Source organism: Cricetulus griseus, chromosome 3 (genome assembly GCF_003668045.3).
Source record: "Cricetulus griseus strain 17A/GY chromosome 3, alternate assembly CriGri-PICRH-1.0, whole genome shotgun sequence".
In the NCBI taxonomy this organism is placed as follows: domain Eukaryota; kingdom Metazoa; phylum Chordata; class Mammalia; order Rodentia; family Cricetidae; genus Cricetulus; species Cricetulus griseus.
The window spans coordinates 182825718-182852386 of record NC_048596.1 but is presented as its reverse complement, the minus strand read 5'-3'; the positions used below and the strand labels follow the sequence as shown (position 1 = coordinate 182852386).

At 46.0% G+C, this 26669-nt stretch overlaps 1 protein-coding gene across 2 annotated transcripts in view; it reads right to left on the bottom strand.

Moving 5' to 3' along the window:
* Positions 1-24478, bottom strand: part of Cdh3 (cadherin 3) — a 42230-nt gene extending 17752 nt beyond the window's left edge. Inside the window, exons 1-6 of one of the 2 annotated variants that reach the window (XM_035441445.1) lie at positions 24431-24478; positions 24082-24196; positions 1792-1874; positions 775-900; positions 473-628; positions 228-372 (exon numbers count right to left, since the gene is read on the bottom strand). In XM_035441445.1, coding sequence (XP_035297336.1) covers positions 228-372; positions 473-628; positions 775-900; positions 1792-1874; positions 24082-24196; positions 24431-24478 — 673 coding nt within the window. The remainder of the gene's footprint in view (positions 1-227; positions 373-472; positions 629-774; positions 901-1791; positions 1875-24081; positions 24197-24430) is intronic. The other variant, XM_035441446.1, reaches the window with a different exon arrangement.
* Between the last annotated feature and the right edge of the window lie 2191 nt (positions 24479-26669).

The window sequence follows — 26669 nt, the reverse complement described above, 5'->3', positions numbered from 1 at the left end:
CTCTGCAGCTCCCAAGTCTGGCTGAGCCCTGAGCTTCTGGGAAGCTCTCAAAAGTGAATGCCAGAGCTCTGCTACAGGGCAGGCTTGATCAGGACTCATGGGGTGGACAGGCAGTGTGATGAGGGAATCTGACACACAGCCATGAAGTTCCAGGCTGACCTCCAAAAGGCTGATTCCCGACTAGATCTGGACCCAGCTGGCCCAGAGTAGCCCCTCCCCAATCTTACCAGGTGTTTCCCCCTCAGAAACCCTCCCTCTGAAGGTCTCCTGAGTGAACTTGGGCTTGTTGTCATTCTGGTCTGTCACAACGATGGAGATGTTCATGGGCTCCTCCACAGAGGCACCATTCTCAGACACTGCATGGCCAAATAGCTGTGGGCATAGAGGTCTGGGGTCAGCTGGTGTTCTTTCCTCACCAGGCCCTCGGCCTACTTCAGAAAAGACATCTACTTGGGTCCTAAAGGCTACTTACCTCATACTTGACAATCTTCTCCCTGTCCAGTGGCATAGTCAACAGCAACCAGCCCGTCTCCTTCTCTATAGTGAAGACACCCTCAGGGGGACTGTCTGCTCCAGGCCCAGTGATGCTGTAGAAAATCTTGGTGCCTCTGTCCTTATTAGATTTGAGCTGGAAACAAACAAACAAAATGACAGCTGACAAGGTGACAGGTGCCTCAACTGGTGGCACCCGGCAGCAAGAAGCCTTGCTCTTAGGTCCTCAGACAATAACTTCTGCAGACACCAGTATAGCCCAAGCAGAAGGCACAGTCATACCTGATTCAGCCTCTGAGGGAAAGGACCCTTGCCATTCTCAGGGACTGATATTGGGGGCATCACCCACTCTCTCTTGTATCTTCGTAAGATGCGTTTAGGCAGGGAGCTCACTGCAGCCTTCGCTCCCTGCAGGGAAAGATATGAATAATATGTTAGCTTTTACACAAAAGGAGAAAGGAGCCAGGTGTGGTGACACACACCTGTAATGCCAGAGCTCAGGAGGTCCAGGAAAGGTCCAGGAATTAAAAGTAATCCTCAACTAGCTAGCATTTGAGGACACGTGGGACCCTGTGTCAAAAAAAAAAAAAAAAAAAGACAAACCACCCCCAAAAACTAAAAAACAAAACAAAACAAAAAACCCCAGTAATAACACTTGGCAATACTAATAAGGGAAAAGAAAAAAGAAAAAGAAAAAAGAAGTGGAAGCCTCTATTATTTTTTATTGTATATACGCAAGGAATAATTTTTCTAAATATGTATGACATACAGAAGGAAACTGAAGGGAGAGGGCCTGCTCACAGTGGTTATCTGTGTCTTCTCAAGAAGGGTGTGCAGGGGTGTAAGCAGATGGAGACAAAGTTATATGGCTTTAAATATTTTTGTTTTGAACATTTGACTATTCAAAAAACTAAAATGCACTAGGAAGCTGGGTGGTGGTGGAACACGTCTTTAATCCCAGCACTTGGGAAGCAGAAGCAGGTGTATCTCTGTGAGTTCGAGGCCAGCCTGGTTTACAGAGTGAGTTCCAGGGCAGCTAGAGTCACATAGGGAAGACATGGGAAGTATGGCTAAGTGCCTCTTCCCTGTCCCATGGGTTGTCTCTCTAGTGCCCCCTACTGGGAAGCTTCAGCCACTTCTATGCTCCCATTAGCAGTGGATGCTCACAGCTGGTTGGGGGGGGAGGGGGGTGTTAAGGGTTGACTTATTGTGCACTACTATAGCAATCAGGGATGTTGGCCAGCAGTAATCTGAACACAGCGCCTTCTTTTTGTCCTGAAGAGAGACATGGCATTTTACCTGGACTGTCCCACTGTTCAACACAGTGACTTCTCCATGCTCTGCACCATGCATCTCATCTCCAGTGTTTTCAGTCAATGCTACTGTGAGGAAAAGAGAAAGAGGGAATTAGAAAGCAGTCCCCTGACTAGACTAAGGACTACCAAGTGGTGGTACCTGAGGATTTGGTTTATTCTCTTTGTCCAGGTGGTGGTTACAAGTTTCAGGTGGCCTTTCTATACATAGCCTTGCCATTATTTTAGTGCTTTTTTGTTTGTTTGTTTTAAGTTTATTATGTATACAGTGTTCTGTCTGCATGTATCCCTGCAGGACAGAAGAGGGCACCAGATCTCACTACAGATGGTTGTGAGCCATCATGTGGTTACTGGGAATCGAACTCAGGACCTCTGGAAGAATAGCTGGTGTTCTTAACTACTGAGCCATTTCTCCAGCCCCCTCACCATTATTTAAAAAAAATTTTTTTTTAATTTGTATGAGTATATGCCACAGGTGCCCGTGAAAGCCAGAAAAGAGCTGGATGACCTGGAGCTGGAGTTCCAGGTGCTTGTGAGCCTCCTGATGGGAGTGTTGGGAACTGAACTCAGGTCTTCTAGAAGGACAGCATATGCCCTTAACCATTGAGCTATCTCTCCAGCCCCTACATTTGGTTTGGTGGAGGGAGGGAGGACCACCTCATCATCAGTTTGTGTGCCCAACCCCTTTGTTCACCAGGCTAGAGAACCAAGGATGTGAGCATTCATGGCATTAGCTGCAGGTAGTCTTGTTGAGCTACAGCTAAAGGAAGATGATTTCCTTGAGGCTATCTACACAGAGTAGGCATCCAATAATGTGACACTGTACCCACAGACACTTTCTGCAACTTCTAGTAATTTAAGTTCATCACACTTCTTTTGAATTCTACCTGCAAGGCTACTGCTCCTTCCTCCACAAACATTTTATTTATTTTATGTGTATGAGTGCTTTGCCTGCTTGTATCTCTGTACACCAAAGAGGCAAGAAGAGGGGATCGGATTCCCCTGTAACTAAAGGTACGGTGGTTGTGAACCACCACATGGTTTCTGGGAATTGAACCTGGGTCCTTTGGAAGAGCAGCCAGTTCTCTTAACCACTAAGCCATCTCTCCAGCAGTTGGAGTTACTGACTACAAGTCACCAGCATACATCCAAGCTAGCCCTTAGACCCCACTCTTTTACCTTGTGTTGCTGGGGGGCAAGCCCAGGGCTAGACAGGTGCTTTAGTATAGAGTCACACATCCAGAGGAGGATGGGGAGGAACCAGACGCCTGCATGGCTGGTGGGCTGGAGAGGTGGTCGGCAGTTAAGAGTGCTGGCTGCTCTTTCAGAGGATCTGGGTTCCATTCCAAGCACCCACATCTGTAACTCTAATTCCAGGAGATCTGACACCCTCTTCTGGCCTCCATGAACACCAAGTACACATGTGGTACACAGACATACACAAGTAGACAAAACACCCATACACATTAATAATAAAATTTGAAAAAAATGAAAATGTATTCTTCACAGGCTGGGCATGCAGCGCAGGAGTAGAGTACTGTCTCACATATCCAAAGCCCTGAGTTCAATCTCCAGTGCTTTCCCCTTTAAACCAAAAGTGCATGATAAGATGTTCACAGCAGCACTACTCATCACTGCTACAACTGGAAATGGCCCACGAAAGCAGCTCGGACAGAAACACTGTGGTGTCATCACGTTTGGAATGACTCAACTGCAAGGACATGCCACAAGGGGTGGACTCAAGGAGCAGAAGGCTGAGAAACAAAGCCAGATAGAAGGCAGGATGCATGCTTGTGGGGGGAGAAACACCCCCTCCCCCAAACAGCCAAAGCTTGTAGTCCAGACAGACCTGTAATAAAAGACAGAGTAAGAGGACAAAAACAAGCTTGTTAACATATTCAGTATGTGTCACATGGGCGAAGCCTCCGTGTGGCTTAGATAGAACTTTACATGCCTTCCTCAACAATGAACAGTGCAGTTCAAAGGGACAAGACAAAGGGAAGCAGGAAACTGTGGATGTACATCCAGGGAGCAAACTAATGCAGTGAGATTTCTTTACTGACAGCGTGGCTTTCAGAAAGGAGAATTCACAGCCTGTGAGGGGGAAAGCTGGGAGGGCAGAAAGAGCCTCCTCCCTTTTCTGTTCTAACCCAACCACCTCTCCAGCCCCTACATTCGCATCTATACTCATCCATTCATTTTTATTTTTTTGGTGCTAGGTACTGAATCCAGGCCTTGCACCCGCTGACTTTATATTCCCTCACCTTTTTCTTTCCTTTTTTAAAGGCAAAGTCGTCCTGTATAGCCTTGTAGATCAGGCTGGTCTTGAACTCAGAGTTGTCCTAGGAGCACTGGGATTAAATGTGTGCACATGCCTGGTTCTTTTAGTATTTTTTTTTCTTTTGGTACTTTTAAATTGCCTCTTTGTTCAAAAGTATTTATATCCACAAGGCATTTTCTGGGGCAACACATTTCGGTTTCCTGTAGAATGATTCCACCATGTGAAGCTGGGAACCTGGCAGAGCTTATGGAGGTGGATGAAGTCAGTGGGAGGGGCAACAGGGCTTAACAACCATTACAAGCCACCTGCAGCCCACAGAGTCCAGTGTCAGCTTTCAGGAGCCCCAGAGCACACACATTCAGGCAGGATCCTCTTGGAAAGCTGGAATGTGCGAGTGGGAAAGCAAAGACTGCTTGGAGCTGGCCCTGCCTTCTTGACAATATCCTCTCTAAGGAGTCCTGGGCTAACACACTTGGCTTAGGGGAGGAAGGGAAAAAAGGGACCTGGGCTTGATTCTATTCCAGAGGGTCCCAGGACCCTTGAGAAACATCCAGTGGCCCTATCTTTTATTCTATTGCATACCTTTGCAGGCTCTTCTGAGCAATTTTGCATTTCCTTAATCGTAGAAAGACCAGGAATGACAGATATAAGATAAAGACTAAATCATCTTAAACACTGGCAGCCCTGTCTCCTGGTACTTCCCACTAGTACATGGTGCTGGATACTAGTATCTCAGTATCTAGGCTGTCCATCTATTCTGAGGGGACAGTGCCAACAATCAAACAGCCAGCAATCACGTATTAATGGGTGTCTCGGCCTCCCCCGCAGGCTGCATATTCCAGACATATCAGCTCCAACCCACATTCAGCAGGAAGCAGAATACAACCGAGGGGCAGGAGTTCAGGCAGGCAAGGACATGCTTCAAACACCCACTCTGCTGGAGACACTCAACTAAGGGTTTTCTTTCCCAGTCCTGGGAAATAATATCACCTGTAAGATAGGTATTACAGGTTCCAACCCATCGACTAAGTAAATAAGAGGTTGTAGGAGGTATAGGGATGGAGGGTGCCTTGAACTGCCCCAGGAAACAGCTTCAGAGAGAGAAAGTCCCAACAGCTAGAAGGCAGCAGGATCAGACTTCAATCTTGAAGGCAGTCAGTGAAGAACAGAGGTCCAGCAGACTTGGGCTGTCAACTGTATGCCTAAGAAATGGCGTGAGCATATGGAAATTCAGTCTACTCATCTGAAAAATGGGAATAATAATGTGTGCCTGGTCCAGGATAAGCCTTCAATAAAAGGTACGGTAAATCTATGTATGGGCAATTAACCAGAGTGTCTAGATCCAAGTCCTGGTTTTATCAGTTCCCTTTGTATGTTGTGCATATATTTGTCATACATATGTATGGTACATACATATGAGTGAGTGTGCTCATAAACACACACGTGGAGGGAGGCCAGATCAATAAATCAGATGTCTTCTCTATCTCTACCTTATTGCCTTGAAAAAAAGAGTCTCTTATCGTGTCATCCCCATCCCTGTGTTGTCCCTCTGTCCCTGTCCCCCTCTCCCTCGAAGCTGGGCAGGTTGGACAGCAAGCCCTCCACTCCCAATGCTGGCTGGGGTTACAGGCCCACACAACCAAGCCAGACTTTTATGTGGGGGGTCCAAACTCAGGTGTTCATGCTTGCAGATTGAGCACTCTTATCCACTGAGCCATCTCCCTGGCTCCCTCACTCTTTTTTGAGATAAGGTTTGCTATGTAGCTCAGGTTGGCTTTGAACTTCCTATATAAGTTAGGCTAGCCTCAAACAAATAATTTTCTCTCCTCGGCCTTCCATGTACTAGGATAACAGGTATGTGCCACCACACCCAGCTGGCCTTTTTATTTTTAAAAAGATTTTAAAATTTTTTATGTGTACTTTTAAATTTTTATGAGTTTTTGCCCGATTGTTGATGCAGTGCCTGCAGAAGCCAGAAGAGGGCGAGAGATTCTCTGAAACTACAATTACAGATGGCTGTGAGCAGTCACATGGGTACCAAAACCTGAACCTGGGGCCTCTGTAAAAACAGCCAGTGCTCATAACCCCTGGACTATCTCTCCAGTACCTACCCTCCTCTAGATAGTCTTTTTGAGACCACAGAAAAAAAACATCTCCCAACCTGCAGAGAGGTTATCTGTGACTGATGTACCTGAAGAGTGGAGTACAGAAGACAGTAGATGCCCAGTGCTCAAGAACACAGAAGAAAACAGGCTCAGTCTGCCTCTGGAAGGGCTGTCTGTAGGGGGAAGGGGTCTCTGTGGCTCCCTGGAGAGGGCAGAGGATGGAAGTCTCACAGGCATATTGACCTTTCTATGGAAACTTGCTGGGCATCTGTGAGAACTTGAGTCATTTTTTTTGTAAGTTAGGCATCGCAGAGAAACTGCTGAGAGGTTAAGCCCTGGGGCAGACTATTACAACTTCCTCCCAGATGCTTCCTGGATCCTGGCAGCTTTGTGCCACTGTCTCAGACTAAAGCTGAGCCCCGAGCCCAGTCTCATCATCACTCATCCTACTTTGGCCCCACCTTCCTCAAAGAGAGAAATACCCATTCCTGGCTGTGGTAGCTTTGAAGGCCACACATCTTGGCTAACTCATGGGGGCATGAATGGGCTTGTGTTACGCTCTTTCTGAGGTGAGTTGATGAACACCAGTGAATACATGATGCAATGGTTCAAACTTTAAAGCTGGAAAACAAAGACCGAAACAGTTCTGACTTCCACACCCACCCAAGGCCTCCAAGTCATTTGACTGCTGTAGCTGCTTTCCCTACAGGGGAAGAAGTACCTGGTGGACCTAGGGAAACTGACAGCTTTCAGCTGGGATTGTTTCTATAGAAACTAACAAGAATGACCAAAACAAAACAAAACAACAAAAAAAAGGTTGGTGCCTCGAGTGTCTGCTCTAGATAGGAGACACTCAATGGACCTGGGGTTCCTGGCTTAGATTCAAAACTCCTCTCTAAGAGCCTTCCTGTGAAGACTGGCCTCAGATCTTAAACTGGCACCACTATAAACCTTGGGCACGAAGAGTCTAGTCTCCAGGGCCCTGGAGCTGTGGAAGAAAGGAAGCATTTAAATAGATTTATATAAACTGATGGGTATTGTGCTGAGGATGTCTGTTTCCCTTTAGGTCAGAAAGGGCCAGACACCTTCCCTCCCAATCCTAAGGAAACCCTTGAAAGGGGAAATTGGACTTCTCAGCTGCAATATGAAGGTGTTACATAGCTCCAGTGTCCAATTATGTTACATGTTCTGGCAACAGAAAACAAAAGATCTCTCTGAGTACCAAAGACCCATTAGAGTGATCAGGCCTGGCCAATCTCCCTGATGATATTGGGTGTTTGACTAGAAGAAAAGGGATGTATGTATCTGACCAGGGTGTGGCCACATGACAGCCATGAGAGTGGCAGGAGAAACTGCCTTCAAACTCTCTATTCTAGTTTGTTTGGGGACATATCTGCCTCACAGAGCAAACAAGCTTCTGAAGGATAGGGTGGGGAGGGGGAGGCATGTGGTACTGGCTGGAAAGATGCTGGGATTTTCCTAAGTTAAGCTGCATATAAATAAATAACACACTGAGAAATACTAATTATAAGGCCAAGTACTGTGGACTGCTGGGGAACCAGATGCTGCTGTATACTGCTGGGATGAGTGGGAAAGTAAACCGGCACTTTTCTATCAATTAAAAATCCATCAATAAGCCCTTTAACCTGGGTATGGTTCCAGAAATCATTCCAGATGTGGCAAAAACAGACCTGTGAGGATCCCCAAGTCTGTTAAGTAAGAGAAAAGTAAAGGACTCAATAACCTTCCAATGGAATGCTTAATTAGGTTGTATTACAGGCATTCAAATATCTAAACTATAGCCTCACATACTATAAAAGAAAACCTCCCAAGGAAAAACAGTGCTCTACAAAGCAGAGAAAAGGTCACAAAGAGCCATTTATAGTACAGTCCAACAATTATACAATATTAATAGTTTCACACTGCACAAATGAGAAGAGACGGTGAGCCCTGGAACCAAGAAGGCTCTCTGTCTTTGAACCCTACCATTAGGCATCTTCTAAACAAAGGGATACCAAGATGGCTGGTTGTGGTGGCACATGCTTATATACATCAACACCAAAGGCTGAGGCAAGAGAGCAAAAAAAGATGGCAGTAGAAAAAAGTGTTGAGCAAGACTGGAACTGAGCAGACCAATGAAGGCTGTAGGGCAGAAAAGCATGCTGGGAATGTACCCCACTATGCAGGCTGAGAGTGCCTGGGCTTCTGATCCACCCAAGGCGGTCCCAGGGCACGTTGGAAGGTCCATCACCACACTAGCTTCACTGTAGTTAGTCTCCAGCACACTTAGGGGTTCCAGTGCTTCTCCAGATAGAGGGCAGGCCAAGCTCATCCTGAGGTTCTGGAGATACACCCTGACACTACTGTCTTCTGGAGGTCTAAAGGATGTGATTCTCATCAATAATGTACCATAGATCTTAGGATGAAAAACAAAATCTTGCTGGGCCTGGGTGGTGTGCCCCTGCAACCCAGAACTCAGGAGGTGGAGACAGAAGGACTGGAAGTTCATGTGTTCATAGAGCACAGTCCAGGTCCAACCACATCTACCTAAGACTGTCTCAGAAAACCAAAGCCAAAGGGCTAGAGAGATGGCTCAGAGATTAAGAGTACTTATATCTCCTGCAGAGGATCCTGGCTTGGTCCCAGGCACTGACGTTGGGTAGCTCACAGTCACCTGTAACTGGTTCTAGTTCTGACATTCTTTTCTGGCTTCTACCAGCACTAGCATGCGTGTGATGCACACACACTCATGTAGGCACACATAGATACTGTAGCAGTGAGAGTCAATCATTCCATCCTGCAGGAGAGTTCCTTGAGAAGGAAGATAAACAACTTAAGACAGCTTCAGGAAGTACCTGAAACTGACCAGATTTACCACCCCCCAACCCCAATCAGAGTAAGCAGAATCCAGCAGTAAAGAACTCTTAGAAAGCCTGAGCTGCCCAGAAGACTGAGACCAGGCCAGCTGTCTGGAGAAGGCAGAAACCAGCTGGGCTGCCTGGAAGGTTTAGACCAGAGTCCCTTGGAAAGGACACTTTCCAACCTGATGAGCTGTCTGCAGGCAGTGCAGTGAGCTCCAGGTTCCCAGCTTTTTTGAGCTGTCACACATGCTGGGGAGGGCTTTGGTGATGTTTTGTCTATTTTTTGTTACACAACACATACATACATACACATTAAAAAGTAAGTCTTTAAAACAAACAAAATCCCTCAAAAACCATTAATACACAATCCTTACCTCCACTTTCCAGCCACATTCTTCCCCCTTTCTAACTCCTCCTCACGCCCCCCAACACACAACAAGATTTCACTATGTAACCAAGACTGGCTTCAAATTCACATTCCTCAGAGCTTCATCTCCTGGATGCTCCAATACAAGTATGTGACACCTTCTATTAGTAGCTATGTGTGGTTTTATACACAAACTTATTTTATTTCCTCACTGTAGTCCAATTTTACTTTGCTTATTATTAGTAATAACTTTTTTTCTAAGACAGAGTTTTACTATATAGTCCTGGCTAGCCTGTAACTTGCTACTAGACCAGAGTAGGCTTGAACTCATGTAGATCCAACTGCTTCTGCCTCCCAAATAGTGGAATTAAAGGCAAGAGTCAAGGCCAAATGTGGTGGTGCATGAAGGGACTCTAGTCAGCCTGGGCCTGGCAAACATGACTCTGGCAGGCCTGCCCTTCTCCCCAAATCCCTCTGTCTTGCTAAAAACCATTAGATTACATAGATTACATCCCTAAAGCTAGCCACCACGCTATTTCCTCTTCCTGAGGCTGACTACCAAGGTCCAGCTATCAAAGTCCAGCAGTCAAAAGCTCCCTTTGGCTACCCTAATCAACACGCCCAATTAAAATTAAACACCTCATCCTAACATGAGGTTCCCCCTTTTTCCTTTATAAACCACCATTTTCCTATGTACCATGTCTGTCTCCTCTCCATCTAGAGACAGTCCCTTCCCCTTCCCCTCCTCCCTCATCCTCTGTCTGTTGGTCTCTTACTCTTTGCCCTCTGTCCTGCTGGGGTAAATAAATCGTCTTTGTGTAGAGAAAGAACTTGGTTTGAGGACCTGAACTGATATCAATCTATTGCAGTGCACACCTTTAATCTCAGCCCCAGAGCTAGAAATCTCTGTGAGTTCCAGGCCAGCCAGGCTACACAGTGAGATTTTTTTCTCAACAAAACAAAACAAAACAAAAAACAAAAAACAAAAACACGAACTACCATGCCTAATTACTATTATTTTGTTTGTTTTCAAAACAGGACCTCATTACTTGGCTTTGGCTGTCCTGGAACTTGCTCTGTAGACCAGGCTGGCCTTGAACTCACAGAGATCTACCTGCCTCTGTCTCCTAAGTGTTAGGATTAAGAATGTGCACTACTACAGCCAGCTAATTATTATTTTTTGAGACAGTATTTCATGTCACCCAAACTGTACACAAATTCATGTGTTTGAACTTGCCTTGAACTCTTGATCCTCCTTCTTTTATTTCTCATCATGCCCAGCTAATATCTCTATTTTCAAAATACATTAAATTTTTTTATATTTTATTCTATGTGTATGAATGCTGTGCCTGTGTGTGTATCTGTGTGCCCATGTGTGACTGGTGCCCAAGGAGGTCAGAAGAGGCACTAAATCTTCTAGAATTGTGTTAAGAATGGCTGTGGGGCATCATGTGGGTATTAGAACATGAGCCAGGGTCTTCTTCGAGAACAGTCAGTGGTTTTTTTTGGGGGGGGGTTTGAGACAGGGTTTCTCTGTGTAGCTTTTGGAACTAGCTCTGGAGACCAGGCTGGCCTCAAACTCACAGAGATCCGCCTGCCTCTGCCTCCTGAGTACTGGGATTAAAGGCTTGTGCCACCAACGCCCGGCAACAGTCAGTGTTCTTAACCACTGAGCTGTCTCTCTAGTCCCTAACTATTTTATAGTTGAGAAACTAAGGTGCAGTGATTAGATAGTCTGACCCAAGAGCCACAGCTAATAAGTGAACAAATAGACCCAGCCTAAGCCCCCTACATGTCATATTATTGGTAAACCTCATGCAAACTTCAACTATAGAAGTTTGAAATGAGGGGCTGGAGGGATGGCTTAGAAGTTAACACTGGCTACTCTTCCTGAGGACCAGGGTTCAATTCCTAGCACCACATGGGAGCTCACAACTTTCTCTAACTCCAGTTCCAGGGGATCTGACACCCTCTCACACACATACATACAGGCAAAGCACCAATGCACACAAAACAAAAATAAATAATAATAAAAAACAAGTTTGAAATGATTCTACAAACAAAGGCCCCCCCTTTGTGTACAAAGTTTAAAGACATACATATTCTTGAATTAGGTGGTTGAAGCGATAGCTCAGAGGTGAAGAGTCCTGGCTGCTTTTGCAGAGGACCTGGGTTTGGTTCCCAGCACCCACATGGTGGTTCACAACTATCTACAACTCCAGTTCCTGGGATCTGACACCCTCTTTTGACTTTCCTAGGTACCAGCACGCACATGATATACTCACATACATGCAGAAAGAATAACATAGAAAATAAATCTTAAAAAACTTCAACAAAACCCAAATCCCAAATTCTCATATTTAATACAGTCACACAATTATTAAGCTGCAGAGGCTGTGGAACTGTCAAACTCCCATCTTCCCAGAGCCATGCACACACTTCACACTGGTTCATATGGAAACATACATGTCAAATCACGGGTGTTATGATTACTTGAGGTTTTCCGGAATGCACCCTTTACATCAATGCAACTATGCCCTGTGCAAGACTGTCTACCACAACACTATCTGGGATTAAGAAAGAATTTATAAATCTCTTTCAAGAGAAAATAAGATCAGAAGTGAGTTTAAGACTGGAAACTAACTTTAGTGAGCAAAAGACCTGCTAGCAGAATTTGGAGTCTAAAGAAAAGTTTGAGGGAGAAAATGTGTTTTCTTTCTTGTTCTGTTTGAACCTGTTTCAAGCTCTGAGTGGCTGAGAAAATAATGTTGGCATGAATACATTTGGCAGTTTACTTCTAAGTCATTCAATTTTAAACTGTCTTGATTCTTGGTGATTTCAGATGCTTTAGAAATATTCATATTATGGAGTAGTAAAAATATTACTGTGAAAACTAATGATTTTTAAATAGTGTAGATGCCTTATCTTGGGCTTGCAGCACAGTCTGGCCATAAAAAGCTCAGTTCGTCTGGATGGGATTAAGACGCACAGTTCACTCCATCATTTTTCAGCTGCTGTCTTTCCTAATAAGGCGATTCCTGATAGATTTCTAAAAATCCAAACACTTCACAATTTTTGTACTAGTTCCTTCCCACCACCACATCTGTAAAAGATAAAAACAGAGGGCTGGCTCAAATAAATCATGTCCCGTCTACCATTAGAAGACTCCAGAGTGGTTAAAATCAAGATAGATGTGCATTTCACAACCTGGAAAGATGCCTACATCTCTAAGCTAGCAAAGCAAGCTGCGCAGTAACATGTATGCATGACATAGTCCAGTTGTTAGAAATTCCTGCATGCATGCTCACATTTTTGTACAGAAAAAGATCTATACAACGGGGCCATCAAGGCAGCTCAGCCGGTAAATAAGCTTGCTGCCAAGACTAATGACCCGAGTTCAATCGCTGGTGCCCACACTGTAGAAAGAGAAAACCTGACTCCAGCAAGTAGTCCATACACACAAATAAATAAATGTTTTACAAAATTAAAAAGGTCTACAAAATAGGAATATATTAAGCCACTAACAGTGCTTGCCCATAGCGAGTAGGATCTGAAAAAAGAACTATCTATCCTGTATTTATTTATGATTCGCTGCTATTGACAGGGAGTCAGGGATGGTGATGATGGTGGTGGTGGTGGTGGTGGTGGTGGTGGTGGTGGTGGTGGTGGTATTTAACTGACTTCAGTTCCCTCACCTGCAAAACTGGGTGATTGTATCTCCCCAAACAATGTTTGAGACTTTAATAAACTAGGCCATATCAAGTACTTAGAATCATGCCTGTCACATAGAAAGTGCTGCATGTGTAAAAATGTGTATATCTATAGGGAACATATGTGCTCAGGGGTTAGAGAGATAAGATAAACTTGCAAACTACTGTCTCAGAGGCCAAAGGCAGGGATGACACAGGAGGAGTAGGATTTAGTCTAAACTGGGGAATGCAAGAAAATTCTGGAATAAAGACCATAAAGGACAAGGAAAAAAGGGCCTGGGAGCCTGTTGGGAAGCGGGCAGAGGAACTCCATAGGGAGAGGGCAGGGTGTGGGGCTGATGTCTTGTTCTGGCTTGTATGTAGGGAGCTCACAAGCAGCTATTTACCTCATGCCTGAAGGTACAAGACAGGGCTTGTCCTGTGAAGGTAGCTCAGCTAGCAGTCAGCCTGAAGCAGGACACCAGGGATATGCCAAGGGGCTCGGAACCTTTAGCAGACCCTCCAACCGTCTCTAATTGTCTGAGCAGAGCCTTTTCTCCTCATTGCCCTAGGACACTGGAGGCATTCTGAGCTTGTAGATGGAGCTTAAAGGAACTTGCCTCAGGTCACACAGTTTGGGGTGAGCATCAAGATGGAAAATTCCCCCTTCCTTTAAGTGCTCAGATGTATACCGTATGTCTGTCCCTTCTGGGCAGTTTAACGGGAGTCTAAAGGAATGGTCCTCCCGATTCAGCTTCCTGGGCACGATGATTAGACCTGTGCTGTTTAGATGGTAGCTCTTATTTCTCTATAAAATGACCAAGGACGGTGAGATAGGTCAGTGGGTAAAGGTGCCTGCCACCAAGCCTAATGGCCTGAGTTTGATGCCCAGGTGGGAGGAGAGAACCAACTCCTGCAAGCTGTCCTCTGACCTCCAGGTGCCTGCTATGGCACACACATGTGTATACACACACACACACACACACACACACACACACACACACACACACATAACAACAACACAAGACAGATCAGGGAAGGGGCAATGGGCCTCAAGTCTGAGAATAAAAGCCAGGCTTGGTGTGAGTTCAAAGAAGCGGTCAAAGAGAAAGGAAGGTGTTCACTGGGCTTTCTTTCCTAGGATGAGGCATTTCTTAGTAGGGCCAGGGTAGCTGCAGCCTGCAGCCTAGGTAGGTGGTCTAGACCATTGCGGCTAAAGCTCCTGGAACCCAGAACCATGAGGTGGTGGAGAAAAGAGGGGGGGTGGGGTCTCTCAAGCTCTACTATCCAGGGCTAGGGATGGGAAGTGTGAGTCCAGGAGAGGCAGAGGATGAACAGCCAATAGCAGTGTCTACTAAGAATGTCAGCCTGAGCCCTAACAGACCTGGTATTTGAACCCCACCCCCTTCCTAAAGGAGATGCCAGAACTGTTGGACGGAAGTGTTCGCCCTCACCACTCCAGTTTCTGGTGATTAACAGAGGCCAGGGGAGGGGATCAGGAATTTAAGACTCCTGAGTCAGAAGTTAACTATTTCCAATCTTCCCCGAGCTTGTCTGGGGCCAGAGGGCTCGCAATAGTGTTCGCTCAACCACTTGGATTCCCACATGCTTAGTACTGTACACTTAGGGGGCTTCAAAGCCCAATTCCACAGCTTTCTAGTAGATGACACTGGGCAAGTTACAAAATTACTAAGGTAGGTTTCCAATCAAGCTAAATGGGGCCAATTCCACCCAGCCACCCCGTGGGCCCTTTTTAGGAGCTTATTACATAAAGTACAAAGTGTGACTCTGGAAGGCAGTGAGCTCTCAGGAAGCGGCACTTAGGGGCTGGAGAGATGAGTCAGTGGATAAGGGTGCTTCCACCAAGCCTGACAACCAAGTTTGGTGCCTGGATCCCACATGGCAGAAGGAGAGAACTGATTCTTGTAAGCTGTCCTCTGACCTCCTGCACACATGCATCCATGCACACACACGGACACAAAATAAATAGATGTAATAAAAACGAAAGATGGCATTTAGGCTGATGGCTTTTGAACCTTTTCTTGCCAGTTCCTCCATCCAAATAAACAAAGTGAGGGGTAAAGGTCAATGCACGAAATGTCTTCTGGTCCGAGGAAAGCTAGCGAGGAGAGGCAAGGGGGGGACACTGAGCATGAGGTTCGGCACCCTGGCTCAGAGGAAGGCTTCAGCAGGGCTATGACAGTACCTAAACATCTGGCCTGCCTTTCCTGAACATCACCTTGGTGCCTTGGGAGAGGCTCAGACAGTCCTAAACAGCTCTCACTTGCTCTCCCCACCTTACACTCTATGGCCCAGACATATGAAATGATTTAGTCCTGGAATCCATGCTGATCACCTACAGGATCACTCCCAGCCATCTCTCATGTCAAACCTCTAAGACATCACTTCCCATGGGTCTCATCCTAGTATTTATTCCCGTCTGATGTCATCACAATTCCTACCCACCCCAACACTTATTTTGTCTGTCTCCACTTTTCAAAGTAAGTCTTTGAAGATTGGGGGTTTTGTACATTTGTTCACTAATGTATCCCCAGAATCTAGAACAGAACCTGGCACACACCTGCAATCACAGCACTAAGGAGGCTGAGAAAGGGGATCATGACTATGAGGCTAGCCTGGACTACATAATGAGAGAGCCTGTCATGGGGTTGGGGCTGAATTGAGGACTAGCTATTATAATTGCCTGGAGACTGACCTGTGTTCACAGGAAGCTATGGGTCTTGCTAGCCTCTGAATATCTCACACCAAGTACATGTCTAGGCATTGGGGGCCAAATGACCATTTCAACTTGGCTTTAGATCTCAGACACTTCACGGCTTCTACAATGAGGGGTGAACTGGATTTGGCCATGGGGCAAAATGAGAAACCTGCTGCCCTCCCTTGCCCTGGCCAGTATAAAAATCCCTGCCTAGAGAGCCATAGCCCTTGTCAGACTTTGTATTGGTTTGAATGAGAGTGGCTCCCATAGGCTCATATTTGAATGTCTGTTTCCCAGTTGGTGGACTGTTTAGGAAGGATTAAGAGGTGTGCCTTGTTGGTGAAGGTGTGTAACTGGGGGTTGGGCCATACCAGGCCCAGTCTCTCTGTGTCTCCTGTTTGTGGATCAGATGTGAGCTCTCAGCTCCAGCATTATGCCTGCCTGCCCTCACACTCCCTGACATGGTCATGGACTAACCCTCTGAGACTGCAAGAAAGACCCTAATTAAATGCTTTCTTTTAAAAGCTGCCTTGGTCATGGTGTCTCTTCACAGCAATAGAACAGTGATTAAGACAGGCTTCTCCCTTAATGCGGGGAAAGAGCAAGCTTTAACTTAACAGCAAACATAGGATGGGAATCTCCCCCCAAACCGCCCAACAAGGCAATGGACCAAAAACGTGCTGAAAACCTACTGTCTCCTTAGCACTCAGCTATATGAAGAACCAGTCTAGGAGGGTAAGAGCATCCAGAAGATAACAGCTGTGTTAGGATAGAGAACAGATATCAGCTTGATCCAATACCACATATTACTGGGATGCACAGGAGTTCCAGGGTCAACACAGCAAATGCGTTTAGAAAGGGACATAGGTTCAGCAGAAGATGAGAACAAAAATCTTCATGGGTGGAGCATGGCAACACACTCCTTTAGTCCTAGCACTTGGGAGGCTGAGGTAGGTAGATCTCTGTGAGTTCAAGGTCAGCCCAGTCTAAATGAGTTCCATGCCAGCCAGGGCAACATTATGAGACCCTATCTCAAAAAGACAAAAAAAAAAAAAAAAAAAAAAAAAGATGTTCATGAGTGAATAGGGGTATGTATCTTAGTGGCAAAGAACCTGCCTAGTATCCACTTTGAGAGTTCCTGTAAGAACCGTGTGTGTGTGTGTGTGTGTGTGTGTGTGTGTGTGTGTGTGTGTACAGAATACTATTACTAATAGCCAAAGCACCGATAGAAACTATTCGAAAGGTCATCAACAGACTTGCAGAACCACAGATGGTCAGTCACATAATGGAATACAAGAGTGAGACTCAATTGCACTCACACCCAAATCATAGTAAGCATCTCAATATGGGCAACGAAAGAAGCCAGACTCAAGAGCATATACCATATTATATCTTTCTTTCCTTTCCTTTAATACAAGGTCTTACTATGTAGCCCAGGCTAGCTTTGAACTCAAGATCCTCCTGCCTTTAACTTCTGTGCTAGAATAACAGCCATGCATCACCATTCCCAGTTTATATGATCTTTCCTGTTTGTTTCTTATTAGCTTTTTATTTATTTAGTTTTTGGATATGAACATAAGAAGGTTGTTCAGAAGACAACTTGGAGGAATCAATTCTTGCTTTTCACCACATGGATTCCAGGGACTGAACTCAGTTTTGACAGGAGGTGTCTCATTGGCCCATTTGTTTGTTTTGTTTTTGTTTTTGTTTTTTCTTTTTTTTTTTAAGCCGGGGTTTCTGTGTGTAGTTTTGGAGCCAGTCCTGGAACTAGCTCTTGTAGACCAGGTTGGTTTCAAACTCACAGAGATCCGCCTGCCTCTGTCTCCCAAGTGCTAGGATTAAAGGCATGCACCACCATTGCCCAGTGGTCTATTTGTTTTTTGAGAAAAGGTGATATAGTGGGAAATTGCTAATAAGGAGTCAGGTAGAAATACAAGGGTATTTAATAGGGAAAAGCCTTACTTACAGAACGACCTAGCCTGCTCAGGCTTAGACACCTCTTTCAAGGTTTTTTGTTTTTTTGTTGTTTTGTTTTTTTTTTTTTTTCAGTGTCTTTGTCTACCTTCTCTTTTTTATTAATTTTTTTTAAGAGAAAAGGTTTTATATATCCAAGGCTAAGGGTGACCTAGAACTTTTGATCTTGCTGCCATTAGTTCCCAAGTTGCAGGGAGAGTAACACATGCCTATATATAATGTTCTAATGCAGGTAAATTAATCTACAGTATCAGAAGTCAGAATAGTAGTTATCTTGAGAGATGGGTAGCTGGCAGGCAAGGGGCATCTGAATTACTAGTGATGCTGTTTCTTGGTCTGTGTGTTGGTTACACAGGCATTTTAAGCTGGTAATGCCAATATGCTAATTAATTCGGCCCTTACCTCTACAAATTCATTCTTTTTTTAAAATTACATTTATTAGCCAGGTGCTGGTGGTACATGTCTTAATCCCAGCACTTGGGAGGCAGAGGAAGGTGGATCTCTATGAGTTCAAGACCAGCCTGGTCTACAGAGTGAGTTCCAGGACAGCCAGGACCACATAGAGAAACCCTGTCTTGAAAAACCAAAAAGTAAGTAATAAATAAATTACATAAATAGTTAGTTATGGCAGGGGGAGGAGAGAAAGCCAAATACCTGGTATGCATATGGAGGTCGGTGGACAACCTGAAGGAATAGTTGTCTCCTTCCACCATGTGGATCCCAGAGGTCAAATTCAGGTCTCTGAATTTGTTTTGGGGACAAGTGCTGCCATCTTGCCAGTCTTCAACATGTGTTATTCTTCAACATCAAGTCTCTTAACAGAGACTGTTTGGTATCAGGACAGAAGTCTCCCTGATCTTGACAGGGAAGGACTTCTCCCCTCCTGTCACACCCAGTCCAAACATTTTACAGAACTTAAGCTTCTGGCCCTAATTACTCATGGTTCATCACAAGCAACACCTTCCTGATACAGTAGGGAGGTGAGAACACTCGTTCTGGGTAACCTAGGAACAGAGTGCTATGAGAGGAGGTGACTAGAGGTTTGAGACCTGCTCCCCTGACACAATGGATGGTGATATTGGGCAGAGTCTTCAGCAACAAGCCCTCCCCCCCTTAAGCCAGGCAAGCAGCTGGCGGGGTTCCAAACCCCAGTTCCCTACCATTCATTCCTCTGAGGCAGATTTATGGGGCACTACAGATTCCCCTTGGGCTTTGGAAGCAGCCAACCAGGATTTACATTCTGGACTTACTGCTAACTACCTCAGTGACTCCATTTTACATCTAAGGGAAGGTACCAGCACCTGCTTTGCAAGGCAGCCATAGCACTAAAACAGCTCACACCAGACCGGAAGCTTCCCAAAGGCAGACACTGTTTAATTCATTAACTATTAGATGTAATTCTAGAACAGACCCGGAAACATGCAGATAGCAACTACACAGTTTACTGAAAGAATAAAATGTAATTCCAAAGTAAAGGGTGGTTTTTATAGTAATAGCTGAGCTAAACACAACCATCTTAAACTAACTCAGGCTCAGCCAAGTTCATTAGTGAAAGTTGAAGCTTCCTATGATTAGCTTCCAATCTAACCCAAAAGCTTCCTAAGAGTTGGTTGATACTGCTCAGGGGTCACAATTAGGACCTGGGTGTCTTTTACCAATGGCATGAAGCTGTTTCTCTCAATTGCTTAACATCAAATATGGGTAGGTGGCTGTGGTTCCTCACTTCTGACCACTGCTCTCACTCCTCACAAGATCCCTCTTCTCACTTCTCCTTCATCTCTGCTCTGAGATCACACTTGAAGGACTAGGGAGCCCCCATTGGGAGGGGCCAGAATAGGGGAAACAGCCCTACTATCTTTCCTTCCAGATTAACTTCTCTAGCCAAGTTCCTAATACTAGGACCCTGAGAGACTGTTTCCCCATGGAGAAATGTTTTTGGAAAATCCTACAACAACAACAAAAATCTGACTAGCTGAGCATGGTGACATATGCCTTTAATCCCAGCACTCAAAAGACAGAGGCAGAGCAGGTGGGTCTCAGCAAGGTCAGCCTGGAGAAATAGTGAATTCCAGGCCAGCCAGGGTTACATAGTGAGTCCTTGTCTCAAAAAACCGAACAAACAGGGCTGGAGAGATGGCTTAGACATTAAAGGCTAGGCTTACAACCAAACAACAACAACAATCAAAGAAACAGAAGACTAAGTGCTCATAGGAGTAGGGATTGTGACTGGTGGCTGTGAGGATTGAGATTCAGCATTCATTCTGATTCTTCCTCCTACACAACATGGAGTCAGAAAATTCTTCAAATCCTAGCTAGGCGCTGAAACCATGACTCTGATAAAATCATAACTACTAGAGCTTCTTTTGTAAAATGGGTTGGGCAGCCGGGTATGGGAGCAGAGGCAAGATCTCTAAGAGTCCAAAGACAGCCTGATCTACACAGTTCCAGGAGAGCCAAGGCTACATAATAAGACCCTATCTTTTAAAAAAGGGGGTAGAGGGCAAAAAATAGGCTGACCTTCACAAAGGTTGTCTTGATTTCTTCCAAAGGACCTACGGGGCCTTGGGCAGGCAACAGGAAGAAAAGTTCTGTCTGGGAGCCTCAAAGATGTTTACGAACTGTTGAGCCCATTAATACCAGGAAGCCATACCTTTGTTTCTCCACCTTTAAAGCTTCTGGCAGGGTTTGGCTATGGGGTTTCTCAAGCTCTAACTCTGAGATTAAGACCTCAAAGTGTTTAATATTCACCTTCCCTGCTTCAAGGGAATGATAGGAGGGCAAAGCAAGCTCAGAGTTGTAGAAGGGCTTTGAAGAAGAAGGCACACACAAACAAGGTGTTAATTATACCAGTCATTTCTTTGAGCTCAACTTCATAGCCGCTTGTAATATTCCTAACCCAGGGGCAAGGAGGGATGGTTGTAATATGAAAAGTATTGTTTGTTCGGCCACACTTGAGGGTTTGTTTGTACCCACAGGATAACCCTTTCTATCTTGTCAGATTCAGGGACATTGATGTTCTAAAGTGGGAACTAGGGTGGTGATAGCAAAGTAGGAACATCTCAGCAGCTGAAGACCATGAGTAAATACATTGGGGAATAAGACATATATTTTTGTTGTTTGGGAGTTTCATTCATTTCAATTTTTAAATTTTAGTTTTGCAGGGGCTGGAGAGGTGGCTCAATGGTTGAAAGCACTGGCTGTTCAATCCCAGCAACCACATGGCAGCTCATGACTGTCTGTTAACACCAGTTCCAGGAGAACTGACACCTTCATACCAATGCACATAAAATAAAGTTAAATAAAATTTAAAAAGTAGTTTGCAGTGCTAAGGATCATTCCCAAGGCCTCGTCCTGCCACTGAGCTATATCCACAACTGTATTTATTTATTTTCTTTAAGAGATGGAATCTTGCTAGGCAGTGGTGGTACATGCCTTTAATCCTAGCTCTCTGGAGGCAGAAGCAGGCTGAACTCTGTGAGTTCAGCCAAGGTGACATAGTGAGACCCTATCTCTATAAAACCTATTTGTGGCTAGTGTGCATCCCGGAGTCTATTCTCTCCTTCCTCTATGATTTCCTGAGATTGAATATAAATTTTCAGGCTTGCCCAGCAAGATTTTTCACCTTAGAGTGTGTGTGTGTGTGCTTGGGGTAGATGGTAGATGGTTGATGGGGTTCACAAGGCCAACTTGCTCTACAGAGTGAGTTCCAGGACAACCAGAACTACACAGAGAAACCCTGTCTCAAAAAAAAAAAAAAAAAAAAAAGATATGGAATCTTGGGTTGGAGATTTAGCTCAGTGGTTAGGACCTGCAGTTGCTCCTGCAGAGGACTTGGGTTCAGTTTCCAGCACTCATATCTGGTAGCTAACAAGCACTATACCTTCAGTTCCAGAGAAGTGGAGCCTTCTTCTGGCCTCCGTGAGCACACATGTGGTGGACATACATACTTGCAGAGTCTCTCTCTCTTTCTCTCTCTCTCTCTCTCTCTCTCTCTCTCTCTCTCTCTCTCTCTCTCTCTCTCTCACACACACACACACACACACACACACACACACTCTCTCTCTCTGTCTCTCTAAGGTGAAAAATCTTGCTGGGCAAGCCTGAAAATTTAAATTCAATCTCAGGAAATCATAGAGGAAGGAGAGAATAGACTCCGGGATGCACACTAGCCACAAATAGGTTTTATAGAGATAGGGTCTCACTATGTCACCTTGGCTGTCCTGGAACTGGCTCTGTAGACCAGGCCGGCCTCAAACTCAAGAGAACACCTGCCTCTGCCTCCTGAGTGATAATACTAAACACATTCACCACCACACCAAACTAACTAAAAAAAAGAGAGATATTGGATTTTGCTACATTTTTTATGTTGGCTCTCAATTCCCAGGGTCAAGGGATGCTGTCCCAGCCTCTGGGGTAGCTGGGACTACAAGCATGCTGTCTAACTTGGACAATCTCAACATACTAGCACCATACCAGCCCAGAAACTTGCTCTATAGTGACTTCCCATTTCCAGGGACATCTACCCCAAGCATTGGTAATGTTTGCAGGGAAAAGCCCACTCTTTGTCTTATAAACCAGGTGCGTTCTTGGCACAAACCTACCATTTTCACAATCATAAACCAGACATCCGAGAAAGCAGAATTACCTTAAGAAAAAGAAAGTTTTAAAATTGGTGACATCACCAGGAAGCACTGGCCAACTCAACTATGTAATCAAAAACCTGATCAGCACTTATCCACAACCTAGAGCCAAATAAAGTGACAGCTAATCTGATTATATATATCTTCAGTAAGAAAGACATTCACAACTCAAAGCGTACCTGCTAGGAATACAGCAGAGAATGTGATGGTGGGGTGGGGGTGGGGAGGTGGATTTGGCAGAGGTCTGGTTAGCCATAGAGCTTCCTCAGGGAGCTGGAATTGGATTTGGGGCCTTGCCCAAGTTAACATTTTTACAGGTTGGCTCAGTTGCAGTTTGTTAGCCCGCCAGTAATAAACCCATGTGCAAAAATTTAAAGTTTATGAGCCATGGCCTCTTAATGCCTAGGCTCCGGCTCCCTACAGCCAAGCCTTTAAGGAACCTAGCCTCGCCTGGGTGTTAATTATTTTGTCAATCTGCAGTTATTTGAGAAAAGTTTTTTTTTTTTTTCAGACTGAAGGGCCTCACTATTTTTTTTTTTTCTTTTTGAGAAACAAAGGAGAGTCCCTTAAGCTTATACACCTCCATATTTAAACTGTGAACATGTGTATGTAGGGGGAGTGTTTGATGGAAGCACTAAAAAAATGCTAGGTGGCAAATGTTTTGAAAGTCGTTTTAACTATAGATTCCCTCCCCAGAAAAATGCATGCAAAAGTTCTCTGGAACTTCACTCAAGGATCCGGAGTTACTCCTGATTTAAAAACGCGGGTTTGAGCTACAGAAACAACTCCATTGTCCCCCCACCAGCTGGTAGATGCTCGGGTCTCATGGCACACGGGTTCTCAGCACCAAATGGCCCTCCACTTTCAAGTTTTTTTTTTTTTTAACTTGAATGGAGAAAAGTGCAACAGAAAGATCAAAATGTGCTTTGATCGTTCACTCACAGTCTCCGTCCGGCTTGGGACACAGATGCGTCCCCCACCCCCACCCCCGAGACTCAAGAGATCGAACATCCTACTACCAAGATGCTTGGAGTGCGGCACCTAGTGTGTCTCCCATGCGTGATGGCCTTCTCCCAGGTATGCCAGGCCATCCGCAGGCAGGCTGCACGGGCGCAGACCCTCCGGGAAGCGCAGGGTTAAGAGTGCATTCCAGCCGGGGAAGAAGGGGGGCGGGGAGGGCAGCCCAGAGAAGAGAAACAGACCCCGTCTGTCTGTCGGAGACACAAAGCACGGTTCACAAAGGGGGCCCGAGGAGGGCGAAGGGGGCTGGCCGGGGCACCGCTCATCCCCACACCTGCGCGGGGGTGGTGGGAAGAATGTGCATTGCGCATTCCTCGGCTGTGGCCGGCGCGGGAGGTTTTCCACGTCGGGGCTGGGTGAGGGGCTCTGCCGCGAGGCACTAAGAGGTCAAGACAAGCAGCGGCCAGGAGGAGCTGGACGTTAGTGGGCGCACGGTTGCTCAGTCTTCTCGAGCCCATTCCAGCCCGGGAGCCACTTTCTGAGCTTACTCAGGAATGTGAGGTGGTCCCACAGGTCCCCAGCTCTGGTCCGGACACCCCACCGGAGGGCCACAGCAAAGCAGACCAAATGTGGTCTTCCGTACAGATGTTTCATCCAGGCTGGCTCCAGGAGAGTCTTACCTTTCCCCAGCGCTAGGCTGGGCTCCAGATCAGTTCCTCCCACCTCCAAGGTCACTTCAGCCTCCCCGAAGTCCGCCAGATAGGGCTCGGAGGCCAAGCTTGGTAGCCAGAAAACCTGTGTCTGAGAGCAGAAGGGTTAAGAGGGAGGCTTGAGTCACAGGCGTCCCCGGTTCTGCACACCCATCCATGGGAGTCCTCCCTCGGTAGGGCTCCGGGACAACCTTGGCCCCAAGGAACACAGCCTTGGGGTCCGTGCCCCACCACCCCCACCCGACGCCCGCAGCGGGAGAACCCCGCCCGCCCTCCAGGGAGCAATCTGAGTTAGGACTAGGGCAAGGCACTGTGGTACCTGAAGCAGAAGGATCAGGGAGGCGAGAGGTCCACTAAGGAGTCCCATGACTGGAGGGAAGTGAAGAGGCTGCCGCGGTGGTAGGGACCCACTCCGCTAAGCTCTTGGTAGAGCTTTGAGCACCGCGGCTCGCCGGAGCCCGCGGGAGGAGGCCAGGTGCGCTCAGGTAGCTGCTGATTGGTCCAACGTCACAAGGTCCCGCCCCCTCGCAGGTGGGGCCGTGGCTCGCCTGCTAAAGGCACCCTCGAAGTCCCTGCGGATCCTCCCTGCTTCCCTCCTGCGTCCTCCCTGCTCTTCTGCAACTACTTCTGAAAGGTATACCCCGTGGTTCTCGCAGGTTCTGGCTTCACTGGAAGATATTAAAACAAAACAAAACCCCTAAACCACTCCACCTCAGCCTCTGCGGCAAGGGAAGACAAGTATTCCATTGCTGGCAACTGCAATGGAAAAAAAGTGGAGACGCATCTGAAACCCGACAAAAAACAGAGGCTCCCCATTCATACTGCCAGAGGCGTTGTGTTCAAAGCTTTGATGGAGGCAGGGCGTGTCTTCACACTAGCTATAGCGGAGTCGGCCCCCTGCCACTTTCTCCACCTCCCACGGGAGCCCGCTGGGAGCCTGGGGTTTTGAAACTGGCATCGAGGTCTCAGAGGACCGTGCGGCCATATACGTTTGAGAGAATAGTTACTTCCGTTTGCAGCTGAACAAATGGAAGGAAGCAAGTAGAGAAAGCCCCAGAGTTTGGAAGTGACGAGGTAGGGAGACGGTTATTAGTTATTAGCCCCAATATTTTCAGCACCCCTAATATAAATGCTTTCTTCCCCAATATAATTTTTTCCTCAATTTTATTATTTATGCAAATAATGGAGACTTTTATCTTTTTTTGGGGGGGGCGGGCATTTCCAAAACAGGGTTTCTCTGTGTAACAGCCCTAGATGTCCTGAAACTAGCTCTGTAGACCAGGCTGGCCTCGAACTCACCGAGATCCACCTGCCTCTGCCTCCCAAGTGCTCGAATTCAAGGTGTGTACCACGACCACCCAGCTGGAGATTTTTATCTTATTTCTTGTTGTGTATATGGGCCCACTGTACACATGAGCGAGTCAGAGGAGGATTTTGTGGAGTTAGTTCTCTTCTTCCACCTTTAAAAAGGTTCTGGGGATTGAACTCGGTGCATCAAGATTGTGTAGGAAGTGCTTTTCTTGCTAAGCCATCTTCTTTGCCTATTTATTTATTTATTTATTTATTTATTGAAGTAGGATCTTACACTGTAGTCGAAAACTGGCCTTGACTTCATGGCAAACTTTCCATCTCAGTCTCCTAACTGTTGGGATTAAAGTCACAACCCAACATGATGAGTTTAACAATGAGGATTTTTTAAAAATCTAGTGTATCTCTGGCTGGCCTTAAACTCAATATACTGCTGGGAATGGCCTTGAACTTCTGATTCTCTGACCTCTACCTTCCTAGTACTAGGATTTCAGCATGTGTCCCCATGCCTGGTTTAGGTGGTTATAGGAATTGAACCTAGGGCTCCATGCATGCTAGTCAAGCAGTGTGTCATCTGAGTTACAGCCCCAGTCCCAATAATGGCATTTTTAAATGTAGGTTTTATCAGCCTGAAATACTGTGCATGATCTGAAAACTACCTGCTGTGTAATACAGCAGGTAGACTCATCCCTTGGAAGACACCTCTCCTGGTGAGCTGGGACTTGTTCTTCTATCTTGGTCTTTCTACTATATTGGACAAGAACAGATGAACTTGAGGTACTCTGGGGCACACAAGTCCCTTGGCAAGCATAGGCTCCAACTGTCCCACTCTACATGCCCTTTCCCTATATAGGCAGCTTCCCACACCCCCATCCTGCCTCTCTGCAATGCTGGAGATCAAACACAAGGCCGAGTAAAAGCGGGGTGGTGGTGGTGTACGCCTTAATCCCAGCACTTGGGAGGCAGAGTCGGGTGGATTTCTGTGAGTTCGAGGCCAGCCTGGTCTCCAGAGCGAGTGCCAGGATAGGCTCCAAAGCTACACAGAGAAACCCTGTCTCGAAAAACCAACCAACCAACCAACCAACCAACCAACCAAACAAACAAACAAACAAAAACCAAGGCCATGTACACGTCAGACAAGTGCTCCAATACTGATCTACAGCTTGGCCCTGGAGCTGAGCTTTCTGAACCAACCTAACTTTTTTCCCCCTTATTCTCTGAGCTCTCCCCATCTTCCATTGCTCCCTGGA